The following is a 12,932-nucleotide window of genomic DNA, read 5'->3' as shown; positions in this document are numbered from 1 at the left end:
TCTCTCTCTCTCTCTCTCTCTCTCTCTCTCTCTCTCTCTCTCTCTCTCTCTCTCTCTCTCTCTTTCTCTCTCCAGGTGTCTCTTGTCCTCTCGGCGCTACAGGCCGGTAACAAGGGCACGCAGGCCTGCATCACGGCCGGCAGCGCGGTGTCCGGCATCATCGCTGACCTGGACACCACCATCATGTTCGCCTCCGCCGGCACCCTCAACGCTGAGGACAACGAGTCCTTCGCCGACCACAGGTGGGTGGGTGGGTGTGTTTGTTAACCTGACCCGACCAGGTTAACTTTTACTAGCAAAGGCCGAACGAGAGTCGTCCCCTGGGGCGAGCTGTGTTCCGGGGGGAAACTTTGTGTGTGTTTGTGGATGCGTGCAAGTCAGTGCGTGAGACGGCGGGTGTATGTACGTGTTCATTAACCTGCCTAGACCTGACCAGGTTAACTTTTACTTGCACTAGCCAGACCAGAGTCATCCGGGCTCTTGGCGGAGCTGGCAGGATGTCATGTCAGTGTGGAGAGGGGAGGAAGCTCCCGAAGAATAAACTCTCCCAGGGCGGAGGAAACGGAGGAAGTCATAGGGCTCATAAAACTTCCAAATGTCCAACACGAGGACGACTGGATAGACTCGGCAGTGAGCTCGTACTGGGAAAGGAAAAGCTTGAGCCAAAGTGTAGCTTTATGAAAGACCCGATCGGGTCACGGTGTGTTTCCTGTCGGGGATTGGTGGTCGTGTTTTTCCCTGCCTAATGGGATGTCGTTAACCCGCACATTAAGGAGTCAAGTGCAGTCTCCACATCAACACAAAGGATCCTGGGCCGTAAGCCAATCCATAAACTCCCAGGTTTAATGTTTGATAAATAATAATGATGTCAGTGAGTATGTAATGTGGTATTAAAGGCACTGCAGCAGCGGGTTTAGCATGGTCTCGGGGACGTTGGGTTAAGTGCGTTGTTCTGCTGACATGCACTAATGTGGGACATGTGATCGCCGCTTTCACTCTTGCTTTCTTTACCGCTCTTTTTTCACTCTACTTCTCTCTTCCCTCCCCTCCACCCGATCTCCTTCTCTCTTTTTTGAGTCTCTTCCTGGGCCTATCCATTTCTTTCTATTCTACTCTGGTCCCCTTCCCTCTCCCTCCCTTTCCCTTCTTCCTCCCTCTCCCCCATCTCCCCAGGGAGAGCATCCTGAAGACAGCCAAGGCCCTGGTGGAGGACACCAAGATGCTGGTGTCCGGGGCGGCGTCGGGCCAGGACCGGCTGGCCCAGGCGGCCCAGTCCTCGGCCAAGACCATCACCCTGCTCACCGACGTGGTCAAGCTGGGCGCCGCCAGCATCGGCTCTGACGACCCCGAGACCCAGGTAGTCCGGCTCGCTTCCCCTCCGCTCCATTGAGTGCACTCCCCTTGAAATCCCTGAAGATTACACCAGACACTTAATGTGTGTTAAGTGTATATTCTCCAATTTTCTTCTTTCCCATTTCCTACCAATCCCATTCTGGCTGTTATAGGAGTTTTAAGACCGGTTCGGTGGTTGGTTTAATATACATTGCATTTATTGATTGCTCTCTGCTTCACCTGGAAGTGACTTTTGAAGTTTGAAGATGCAATGATTGTCATATTGTGATGCCTTCCCATCCAGCACATGTTGCAGTCCTGTAAAGGATTCTGCACGTACCTGTGCATTTTTTTCGGTTCTCATCCTTCGCTTGTTTAAAGATAAGGTAGGCCATTTGGAGAAACCAGCCAGAGTAGGCCGGATATTGAGAGAACCCCTCCAACCCCTCCCTTCAAGCCTCCCTCCAAAGCTACTCCCCCAAAACACATGTCTAGCTCACTAGCATTAGCAAGAAGTCTGGCTAGCCGGTCATGCGCAATGGGTAAGAGGGCATGGGTAAGTAGGTAGACCAACAGGTAGGCCATCCAAACGTTCATTAGGACCAAATTAAACGAGATACAGGCTCTTTTACATTTGTATTGCTGTCGCGGTATCAGAATATATTCAACATACAGTATATGACAAAGAAATTCTTCAGAGGGCCCCTCAAATATTTGTTCAAGGTGGCCCTGTTGAAGCTCTTGTACACTTGTAATTTACCTTCATGGGGCCACGTAAATCACGACTACACAAAGCACAATTATAGTTTAGTCTTAAGAGACGCTGTGTCAATGAAAACCCCGTAACACACATGGGTCCTTTTCCTCCCTGGCCACCCCCTCCTCTCTCCATGGGTCCTCCTAACCCCTGTGTTTCCTGTGGCTCCCTCTAGGTAGTCCTTATAAACGCGGTGAAGGACGTGGCCAAGGCACTAGGGGAGCTCATCAGTGCCACCAAGTGTGCAGCTGGCAAAGCTGCAGACGACCCGTCCATGTACCAGCTGAAGGGGGCTGCCAAGGTAACACACACCCCTTCCGTCTATATTTCTGTGCATCTCTTTACGCCTCGTTGAGTGTAGATTAGGCTTAGATTATTTTAGAATCAAAATGAAACTAGATCTAATAATAATAATAATAATAATAATAATAATAATAAATTTTATTTATAATGCACTTTATATTCAAGAATCTCAAAGTGCTTCAGAGAAAAAAATACCAAAAAACTATCTAAATTGATTGATTTAGCCTTTCAGCTATTGATGGTTCGGTAGTTAAAAATAGTTTGAGGTCTTTAGCATTTACTAATCATGTAATGCATAAAACTTAAAACTTTGCGTATTGTATTGGTCTGTAAGTAGCAATGATTCATTGAATACACTTTGCATTAGTGGCTAAATGGGTTCCTATGATTGTGACCAACTTGACCACTCAGCCCACATCCTATGTACCCTAATAGCAGGACCCTGCGGCTCTTCCTAATTGTCTAGCCCCAACTAAAGGCTGGGTAGGAACGACTAGCAAAATGGTTCAATGGTTCCAAAAATGTTTAGGCCTTTGATCCCATTTTGACTTGTTCTTCCCCAACTCATGTCGTTTTTCCATAAATTTTTAATTTAATATTTTTTATCTTTTTTATCACATAGTAAACAATCATTCCTACAACAGTTTCATCTTGCTTTTTTCAACCTACAATCAAAAGTATATATTAATATTATATAGGGCAAAAGCAAAACGGGTAAGAAAATGAAACGTCCCTTACCAGCCCCCCTCCCAGCCCAGACGAGCTTCAGAATGAATTCTGCAATCGCTACAGATCGGCGTCGAGTCATCGATCAGTTCTAAACCCCCGGAAGTGGCGTGCGGTTAAAGTGGACCTCACCCACTTGCCCCTCGTCGTCGTGGTGGTCGTGTGATCGTGTCCCGGTTGTCTTGGCGACAGGTGATGGTGACCAACGTGACGTCCCTGCTGAAGACGGTGAAGGCGGTGGAGGACGAGGCCACGCGGGGCACCAGGGCCCTGGAGGCCACCATCGAGTGCATCAAGCAGGAGCTCACGGTACGCACGGACGCTGCGACGGGCGGCGGCGTCGGGACGCACCGCTCGAAAGACGAGCACACGGATGAACCCGGTGGTCCGCGCAGACCCGCCGTGTTGGCATCGAGAACCGGTCGGCTCTCGTATGTTTGGTCTTTTGTCGTCAGAGCTGGCAAAACCCGGTTCTCATCCTGGGTTTTGACAGTATGCTGGTAGTATCCACGCCTAAACAAGGAACAGAAAGCACAGCAATACATAATGTTGTATATTAATTCCTTTACCGATTTGTTGATGTTCAAATGGTATTCTATAAATATTTTCGCTAAAATTGAATTTGTTTGGTAATATATATTTTTTTAAATTGTTGAATAATAAAAGAAAATGTGTTTCCTATGAGGGTAGATTATTGTGCAGATTATTTTTTTTAGCCTGTGGTATGGCTTCCACCTATGGCTTACATTATCTACAGGACCTCATCACTGCGTGCAGAGGACTGAATATTGGACCGTCAGATGGTTAGAAACCTACTTCCGTGACCAGGATGAACGACTCTGCTTCCTCTCAGGTGTTCCAGTCCAGAGAGCCGCCCGCCAACTCAACCACGCCCGAGGAATTCATCCGCATGACCAAGGGCATCACCAATGCAACGGCCAAGGCGGTCGCCGCGGGCAACTCGGGCCAACAGGAAGACATCATCAGCACGGCCAACCTGAGCCGCAAGGCCATCACAGACATGTTGACCACGTGCAAGGTACGGGACGCTGACATTACCACACTACTGGTGCTGTTGGAATGCATGACATCGCACTGCTTTTTTATCACATGTTCGCATGTGATTAATGAGTGGAAGTGGTACAATTCCAGGCAAACAGTCAAAACAACATGTGACCCCAGAAAAATGGGGATTTCATTAATGCAAATGTCTGATTATAGCACTTATAGCATGTTGTGGGTCTTCAGATAATTCATTAAGTGTGTGTGTGTGTGTGTGTGTGTGTGTGTGTGTGTGTGTGTGTGTGTGTGTGTGTGTGTGTGGGTGCTTGTTGTCTCCTCCAGAAAGCGGCGTTCCACTCGGAGGTGAGCGAGGAGGTCCGGAGCCGAGCCCTGATGTTTGGGACGGAGTGTACCACGGGATACATCGACCTCCTGGAGCACGTGCTGCAGGTGAGCCCCTCCTGCTGCTGCCACGCTGCAGGCTGAACTGCATACATGTAGCGTCACACATGGCGTTTTATGTATTCTGTGTGTGTGTGTGTGTGTGTGTGTGTGTGTGTGTGTGTGTGTGTGTGTGTGTGTGTGTGTGTGTGTGTGTGTGTGTGTGTGTGTGTGTGTGTGTGTGTGTGTGTGTGTGTGTCCAGGTGTTGCAGAAGCCCACACCCGAGCAGAAGCAGCAGCTGGCTGTGTGTTCCAAGCGGGTAGCGGGAGCTGTCACTGAACTCATCCAGACCGCAGAGGCTATGAAAGGTACTGTCACACACACACTCACACAGACGCACAGACGCGCACACACACAAACGCACACACACGCACACACACAAAGTCACACACACATTCTACAAACACATTGTATAGATCATCCATTTAATTGCATATCAAGGTTCTAGTATTGTGCAGCCAGCCAATACGCACCCAGCACACATACCGTCCCCAGATGATCTGTTGTTATTGTGGGGTGGAATATTGTGAAGAGCGTATTTAAACCCGGGCCAAAGGGATGGAGTGTGAACTAGTGATCACGGTTAGTATGGTGTTAGTCGGTGCATACCCTTCATAGCAGAGCCCAAATGACCATCTTTAACACGACATCTGTTATCCGCGTTTTAGCAGTCAAACTGGGACTTTGCACATGTTCAAGTTGTGCCCCCCCACTGGATGCAATAGAAGGCATTGAAGCTGAATTCTCACTGCTAAATGAAGCCCCAGATCTTCCTGCTTAATACAATAATAAAAGCCTAAATCATGGAAACACATATTAAACTGTAAGATGTAGAAACATTTTGCAAATATGGCAATGTTTTCTATTTGTTACATTCTAATATTTTATCAATGCCTTACTTAATGTATTTATGTATATCTCCCTGCCAATTAATATTGAGTAAGTTCAGGTTAGAAAGGCTGTTGAAGTGGTTCCTGTAAGTCCAGCTTAGATATGGTTGTGAGATTTTAGCCGAAACAGTTCCTCTGTGGTAACGCCCTGTCCCTTCTTCCCCCGCCACAGACGCAGGTAAGTGGGGGAATGTTTTCTGTGCTCTCTTTCTGAGTGGTTGTTCACCAGCTGTGTAGGCTCACTCATCACTGTCCCATCACCCTGTCCTAGTGTGGACTCATCATGTTGTTTAACACAGCTGCTACTCAAGACCCAAGGCTTGAACTCTCTCTGACCGTCTCTGTCGATGTCTCTGTCTATGTGGATGTCTCTGACTCTCTCTCTGCCTCTGTCTCTGTCTGTATCTCTAACTCTCTCTCAGATTCTCTTTCTCAGACAATTTTCTGTCTGTCTGTCTGTCTGTCTGTCTGTCTGTCTGTCTGTCTGTCTGTCTGTCTGTCTGTCTGTCTGTCTGTATTTCTTTCGCTCTCTCTCTCTGTCTGTTTGTCTTTATGTATGTTTTTCTCTCTCTCTATCTGTCTGGATCTGTCTGTCTCTATGTTTGTCTCTCTGTGCCTCTATCTCAGTCTGTCCCTGCGCCACGCTTTGTTCTATGTGCCATTTCACTCAAAAAGGACAAAACAACGAAAAGCTGTCTCTTTATCATCCTCATGGCCGTTGTTTTCACCATGTGCATGAAAGGCTCTTAGAGAAAATCTGTCATTCATTTGCAGCTTTTGTTGCGGTGTAATCACTGTTGTCTTGAGGCATGTTCTGCTTACAGAGTGGTTGAGGTTGTTCCTGTAAGTGCTCATATCAGTGGGTGTGTGTGTGTGTGTGTGTGTGTGTGTTTGTGGCAGGCGCTGAGTGGGTGGACCCCGAGGACCCCACTGTCATCGCAGAGACCGAGCTACTGGGCGCGGCCGCGTCCATCGAAGCCGCGGCCAAGAAGCTGGAGCAACTGAAACCCCGGGCCAAGCCTAAGGTGACTCCATTACCCACAATGCTTCATGAGCACCCTGTACAGGAAGAAGTAGCAACACCAGTTCCATTTCCTTTTAACATGGGTCTAAATGGAAGTTAAGTACCGCCAGTTCAGATGTCCTTGTATCGATCAATAACCTGAGCGTTCTTTTATCTTTCATAGCGTTCAGATTGTGATCTGACTGACTTTTAGACATTTGATGCATGTGTCCATAACCAATGTTGCCTTAACGTCTGACTAATACTCTCTCTGTGGTGGACAGTGGCTTGTCCTCTATTACATCAGCCTTAATTCAGAATGTAACATGTGTGCATAGAAAGCCTTGTGCAGAGGTCAAATACAAGGCCATTCTTCTGGTGGCCACCTCACTAAGAACCTCAATCAAACATTTTGCTAAATGATAGCATGGTTGCATTCCGTGGTGTTGACCCTTCTCTAGTGGACCACCGTCCCTCTCCTCCAGCAGGAGTTCTGCCACTTCTCCACCTCCTGAACACCGTCAGTCCGCCATCGCTCCCTTCCTCCACCACTACCTCTCTCCCTGTGACGGTCTTCACCCCCCTCGCTCCCCTCGTCTGCCTCTAAACACACACACAGATGTATTTAAGCTACGCAGCACCTTCCCTCCCCGCCTCCCCGCCCCTACCGAAGGCCTTCTATGCAGGGCTCTGTGTGATATGTTTGATATATTAGGTTGTTTTTCCACTCCAACTATATATCAAACATATTCCTACAGTGTCCCGCGCCGTCTACAGTTGTTGATGTTGGTCCTTGCGTTTGTGTGTGTGTGTGCGTGTGTGTGTGTGTGTGTGTGTGTGTGTGTGTGTGTGTGTGTGTGTGTGTGTGTGTGTGTGTGTGTGTGTGTGTGTGTGTGTGTGTGTGTGTGTGTGTGTGTGTGTGTGTGTGTACGCATGCGACCATGCAAGTCTATGATGCTTCCTACGTTGTTGGTTGTGAAACCTAAATGATTTGAGACTAATGAACGTGCATTGCCGTCTGTCCTGAGATGCTACTGTTCCGGTTATCTGAATTTAGCATCCATCGGCTGAAGATCAGGATCGCCTCATCAGTGACTTCATTGATTTAACATCAGAAAGTTTGACTGTGCAAACACCTGTCATTTGTTAGGACTGTAGCTTTTTTTTTTTTTGATAGATGGGTGCCTAATGAATCAAACTATTGATCACCGGGAAGTGTGTTTGGTGTGTGTCTATCAGCCACACATCCTGAAACAAACCCGGATTTAAGGGTAAAACGATCGTTGGTCCAAATAGGTCTGATATTTAAGCAGACCCTAAATATCTATGCACCCAACTCCCAAACTATAGTCTTGGCTTCAAAAGAATAGATCTCTAAGTGAAAGAGAAAGTTTCAAGCTTCAATCCAAAAGGAGGACCTCAAAGTGCCACTCGGCGGGACTAAACTGTTTGTCGCCCACATTCCCCCACACAGCAAGCTGACGAGTCCCTGGACTTTGAGGAGCAGATCCTGGAGGCGGCCAAGTCCATCGCTGCGGCCACCAGCGCCCTGGTGAAGTCTGCCTCGGCGGCCCAGAGAGAGCTAGTGGCCCAGGGCAAGGTGGGCTCCATCCAGGCCAACGCCGTGGACGACGGCCAGTGGTCCCAGGGACTCATCTCAGCCGTAAGTTGACGTACAGTTTTATCTGTTTAATCTGGATTTTTCCAGAATTTTATATTTCTGCAGATAATTTTTTATTCATTTTCTATTTGTATTATATTTCTCTAAAGTGTATACATTTGAAATACAGATAGCTTACATTTGAGGTGCAGAGAAGAATCGATGAAATAAAACAAATCGTTTATCGAAACATAGCTCCGGTTCTTTCCCCCGCCCCCCCCTAGGCGCGCCTGGTTGCCGCGGCGACCAGTAACCTGTGCGAGGCGGCCAATGCGTCGGTGCAGGGCCACGCCAGTGAGGAGAAGCTCATCTCCTCAGCCAAGCAGGTGGCCGCCTCCACCGCCCAGCTGCTGGTCGCCTGCAAGGTGAAGGCTGACCAGGACTCAGAGGCCATGAGGAGGCTGCAGGTGGGGAGGGGACACACACACACACACACACACACACACACACACACACACGGAGACACACGGAGACACACGGAGACACACGGAGACACACGCACACAGACAGAGACACACACGCACAGAGAGACACACACGCACAGAGAGACACACACAGAGACACACACACACACACAAACACACACACACACTGAGGGACATAGACACATACACAGAAATAGACATATAGACACAGACACACACACAGAGACATAGACACACACACAGAGACACACACACGCACACACAGAGACACTGACACACAGAGACAAAGACACGCACATCAGAACTGACTGTATCCATCCACTTGGAATACTAGGAACATTTTAGAGTGATCTCCTCGTTTCCTTGTGTGCATCGACCTCAGAGGACCAAATTTAAACCTCTTCATATCCATGTTATAACGTCATGCCCAAGCCCTCTCCTGTGTTTCTTACCCCCTCTCCAGGCTGCAGGCAACGCAGTGAAGCGAGCGTCTGACAACCTGGTGCGGGCCGCCCAGAAGGCTGCCTTCGACAAGGCCGACGACGACAACGTGGTGGTGAAGACCAAGTTTGTGGGTGGAATCGCACAGGTGAGCGGGTCCCAGCTGTATCTCGAGTGACGTAGGCGCTCCAGCTTCACCGGCCCGTCAGAAATGTTCATTGACAAAAAATTGATTTATTAGGTTTACAATTACAATCAAATTGATTGATGTATACAAGCAGATGTATTGATTGACATTACGTAATATAAAATACACTTGCCAAGTGTGCTTGCCTATACTTGATGATGCTTTAATCTTAAAATCCTAGGTTGTGTTTTAAAAAAGCAACGGGTTACAGGATGGACATGTGTTCTTTCATGTGTGGAAAATCATTGTGTAATGTAATTACATATTTTTAAAGTGTATTTCATGTGTTTAACATCAAACTTGTTTGTATGTCAAATAATAGAGCACAGATGAGCTAGTCAGTCGGCTTGACCGTTGACCGAGCACTACGACATTGACGTCATGTCACGTCGCGTTATTTTTTTTTTTTAAATGTGTTTCAAAAACGTCAAATCAGTTTATGACCATTCAAATCATTTTGAATATAAAATAAAAATAAAAATATATAGATATCAAGGGCCCCCCCCATTGGCCAGGGCCCTGGACATGTGCCCACTTTGCACATGCGGTAATCCGTCACTAGGAGCGTTTCCATCCCCCTGATTTTATGCGAACTTTGAAGTATCGTATCAGCAAACGGTGATGGAAACACCAAAATTCGCGAAAAAAATCCTCTAATTCGCAAAAGGGTTTATCCGCTCGCTTGAGGTGGTGTTTGAGAAATGCGAAAGAGAGTAAATTCGCAAAATGGGAGATGGAAACACACTTTTCGAAACAGCTGTGACTTAGCGAACTTTGAACACACAGGACTGACAGTCTTTCCGATTTCCGCATAGCGACCGGCCATAGCAACCCTGCCGACATCAACGTGTGACGTCATCACCCTATTCCGCTCCAACCACTTGATGGAAACGCACCTAATTCAAATTACTTTTAAAAGATTTGCATCACCTTTTTATATGGAAACGCAGCTATTGGGTGCAATGCTCAACATTCCAATACAAGGAGCGCTGGCCTCATGTGGAGGAGAGGAGGTGTTGTGTAACCACAGTGGTGGTCTGCTGTGTTTTCTAGATCATCGCCGCCCAGGAGGAGATGTTAAGGAAGGAGCGGGAGCTGGAGGAAGCCAGGAAGAAGCTAGCTCAGATCCGCCAGCAGCAGTACAAGTTCCTGCCCACGGAGCTGCGGGAGGACAGCAACTGATGAGCCCCTGACTCCCTCCTACCCCCCGTCCCCCCCACACCCAATCCCGGTGGAAGGCACCTAGACCGTTATGGCGCCGTTATGGACACCAACACGGCCACAGTGGCCTCTCTTCAAAACGTGATTTAGCAGACGGCTCCCACCCAGTTTGTCCTACAATACAATGTCCTCAGCCCCTCCCCCCGCACAGTGTTCTACGGTCAGGAGAAGTATATAAGAGGCTTTTTACTGTTTCTTTTCTGTTTTGACGTCAACCTAAATAGGGTAGATTTTTAGTCTTGTGGTCATCGTAAATAACTGCTCTATTCCCTTATTGGTATGCAGCAGGAGCAAGTGGATGTTCTGAAAAGAATGTAAGATGCTTTGGGCAAATGGTACCAACAATGTGTTCTCAGGTTTGCCCCAAAGCTTCTCTTTGTTTTTCGTTTATTTTCATCACCCTCCCCTCCCCTCCGCAGTGCTTGTTTTCAAGTAACCTTAACAAATACAGTGTTCCAAAGTGGCCTCGGATTACAGTAAAGTTAGGTTTGATTGTCGGCTAGTAGTGTCAGATATATTGGATAACTGGTGAAAATAGTTTGGATTAACACTGTGGATTGGACATTAGGTGATAGTATAAGGGCATAACATTTCTATGTAATGGACCATTTTGAGAGAAGGAAGGTATTTAGGAGAAAGGAAATGTATACAAACAGGCCTGTGTTTTGAGGCTGAGCTATATGACATTAGAGGAATCTGTTGTGATATTTTTAACCCTTCCTACTCAACACCATGTGAAGCAATATGGATACATTTCTAACATGGAATTTGAATATTCTCATCTGGGTCCTCTAGGGTTAATGTCTATTTCTCATTCACCACAGTTTTCCCATTGAGCCTTATCATGATACAGTAGATATCGACAGGTGTATGCAATAACACAGTATTGGCTGCAGAGGGCAGTATGGGTTTGTGATACATTATAAAGTGATTATTTTCTTAAAACGTGACAGCACATATATTCGATGATTAAAAATAAATACTTTGGATGATTTGAAAAAGAACGTCCAAAATATAAAAAACTAAATATGCGACAGAAGAAGGTATTCGACGAGACTATTCATATTACTTTGCATCCTAATTGACTTTGCCTATCAATGTTTAATACCCATTCCAATGCAGCAATACCAAAATCAATCACTTTTGAGAAAATGATCCCTAAAAAGATATATATTTTTTTCCCTTTAATGTTATCCAAAGACACGTTGTTTTAGTCCTACATAAAGGAAGACGTTTCAAGAAATGTGAAGAGCTGGTATTTCTCTGTCCCCTTGATTCTAACGGTGCTCTAGGCAGCCTTGGTGGGTGCGAAACTCGCTACTGCAATATCGGAACCCTTTGTTTACAGAGTGTTATGGTGCGTTTGGTTCTCGTGTCTTACTGATATAAGCTGTGTGTGTTGTGCTATTAGGTCCTGCTCTCTTTGTGTGAGACAATGCATGCATGGCTTTGTAGTAACAACGCCTTTCCACCTGTTTTCCACCCAAGAACTCATGAAGCCGATCTGCAAAAAACGTAAGGAGAAAGTATAGTGTCGTCTGCAAAACGGAGCGGTTATCGTTGTCCTTCTTAAGCAGAGTGAAGTTCAGTGGTGTCTGTGCTGGTATGTCGTGTGTCCATCAGAACAAGTCTAGTGTGTTTATGATTAGTGCCTTAGTCTTTAGCCGACACAGTGTCTGGTCTGCTTGATTGACCGCTTCACCTCTTTGGTTCATGCAACTTAATGATCACATGGTAGGATTTGACGTCCCATCGCCAAGTCTCTTCTCATCTCTCCCCATGCATATACAGGGCCTTTTCGGGAATTTGGATTTTTCCGTAAATTGAACGAGAATGTGTCTGTGTGAAATGTACTATCACGATATAGATATATATAATGTGTGTGCATATTATAGAAACAAGGACAACATTTTTGTACTGCTTTCCATGGGCATGTGACACAATGGTTGTGAGGAAGGACAAAACGGGGACAAGATACAAGTTCCGGCTCCGTCCACAGTGTTGTTGTACATTACAAGAAGAAGAAAAAAATGATCCCTAACCTTTTATGAACAGAATGTCGTTTTTTTCTTGAACTCTATGCCACAATGGAAGTTAAATGTAACACAGATCTGAAAATGTATGGCTGTCACAATCTCGTGTGGCATTTTTAACTGACAAGTGAAATTGAAGTGCTTTTCCGTAAAAATCATTTCGGAACATGAAGGTATACAGTAAGGTGAAGAACCAATGTGAAATGTATTTAAGTGGCCTCGAGAAAAACTATTTTTTGTATTCAATGATAATAAAGGGTTTGAACATTATTCAAGGTATTTATTGTGTATTTTGGTGTGGTTTTTTACATTGATGTAAGGCTGCTAAAGTCTAGATGGAAACCTTGAAGAAAGCATAATTTAAGAGCATATTTCCTGGGAATGTAATGAACTGGGTATCCATGCTTGAACACGCTTAAGCCCAGGTAGCCAGGTTAAATAAATCGTAATAATATTTTACAACAGATGAGGGCTTACAGGTTTTACTTAACCTCACGAAATTAATACAAT

The 12,932-nt window shown here is 46.1% G+C and overlaps 1 protein-coding gene across 3 annotated transcripts in view; it reads left to right on the top strand.

The window, feature by feature from the left end:
- Window positions 1-12,692, top strand: part of tln2a (talin 2a) — a 91,135-nt gene extending 78,443 nt beyond the window's left edge. For 2 of the 3 annotated variants that reach the window (XM_056608646.1, XM_056608648.1), the window contains 12 exons: window positions 76-242; window positions 1,174-1,360; window positions 2,265-2,390; window positions 3,311-3,427; window positions 3,972-4,157; window positions 4,463-4,570; window positions 4,765-4,870; window positions 6,353-6,477; window positions 7,930-8,118; window positions 8,340-8,522; window positions 9,004-9,129; window positions 10,222-12,692. In XM_056608646.1, the coding sequence (XP_056464621.1) occupies window positions 76-242; window positions 1,174-1,360; window positions 2,265-2,390; window positions 3,311-3,427; window positions 3,972-4,157; window positions 4,463-4,570; window positions 4,765-4,870; window positions 6,353-6,477; window positions 7,930-8,118; window positions 8,340-8,522; window positions 9,004-9,129; window positions 10,222-10,350 (1,749 nt within the window). In that variant the 3' untranslated portion in view covers window positions 10,351-12,692. The remainder of the gene's footprint in view (window positions 1-75; window positions 243-1,173; window positions 1,361-2,264; window positions 2,391-3,310; window positions 3,428-3,971; window positions 4,158-4,462; window positions 4,571-4,764; window positions 4,871-6,352; window positions 6,478-7,929; window positions 8,119-8,339; window positions 8,523-9,003; window positions 9,130-10,221) is intronic. The other variant, XM_056608649.1, reaches the window with a different exon arrangement.
- The last annotated feature ends 240 nt before the right edge of the window (window positions 12,693-12,932 follow it).

The sequence above is a fragment of the Gadus chalcogrammus genome, chromosome 14 (assembly GCF_026213295.1).
Source record: "Gadus chalcogrammus isolate NIFS_2021 chromosome 14, NIFS_Gcha_1.0, whole genome shotgun sequence".
Classification (NCBI taxonomy): domain Eukaryota; kingdom Metazoa; phylum Chordata; class Actinopteri; order Gadiformes; family Gadidae; genus Gadus; species Gadus chalcogrammus.
This window is presented reverse-complemented; position numbering and strand designations above follow the sequence as displayed.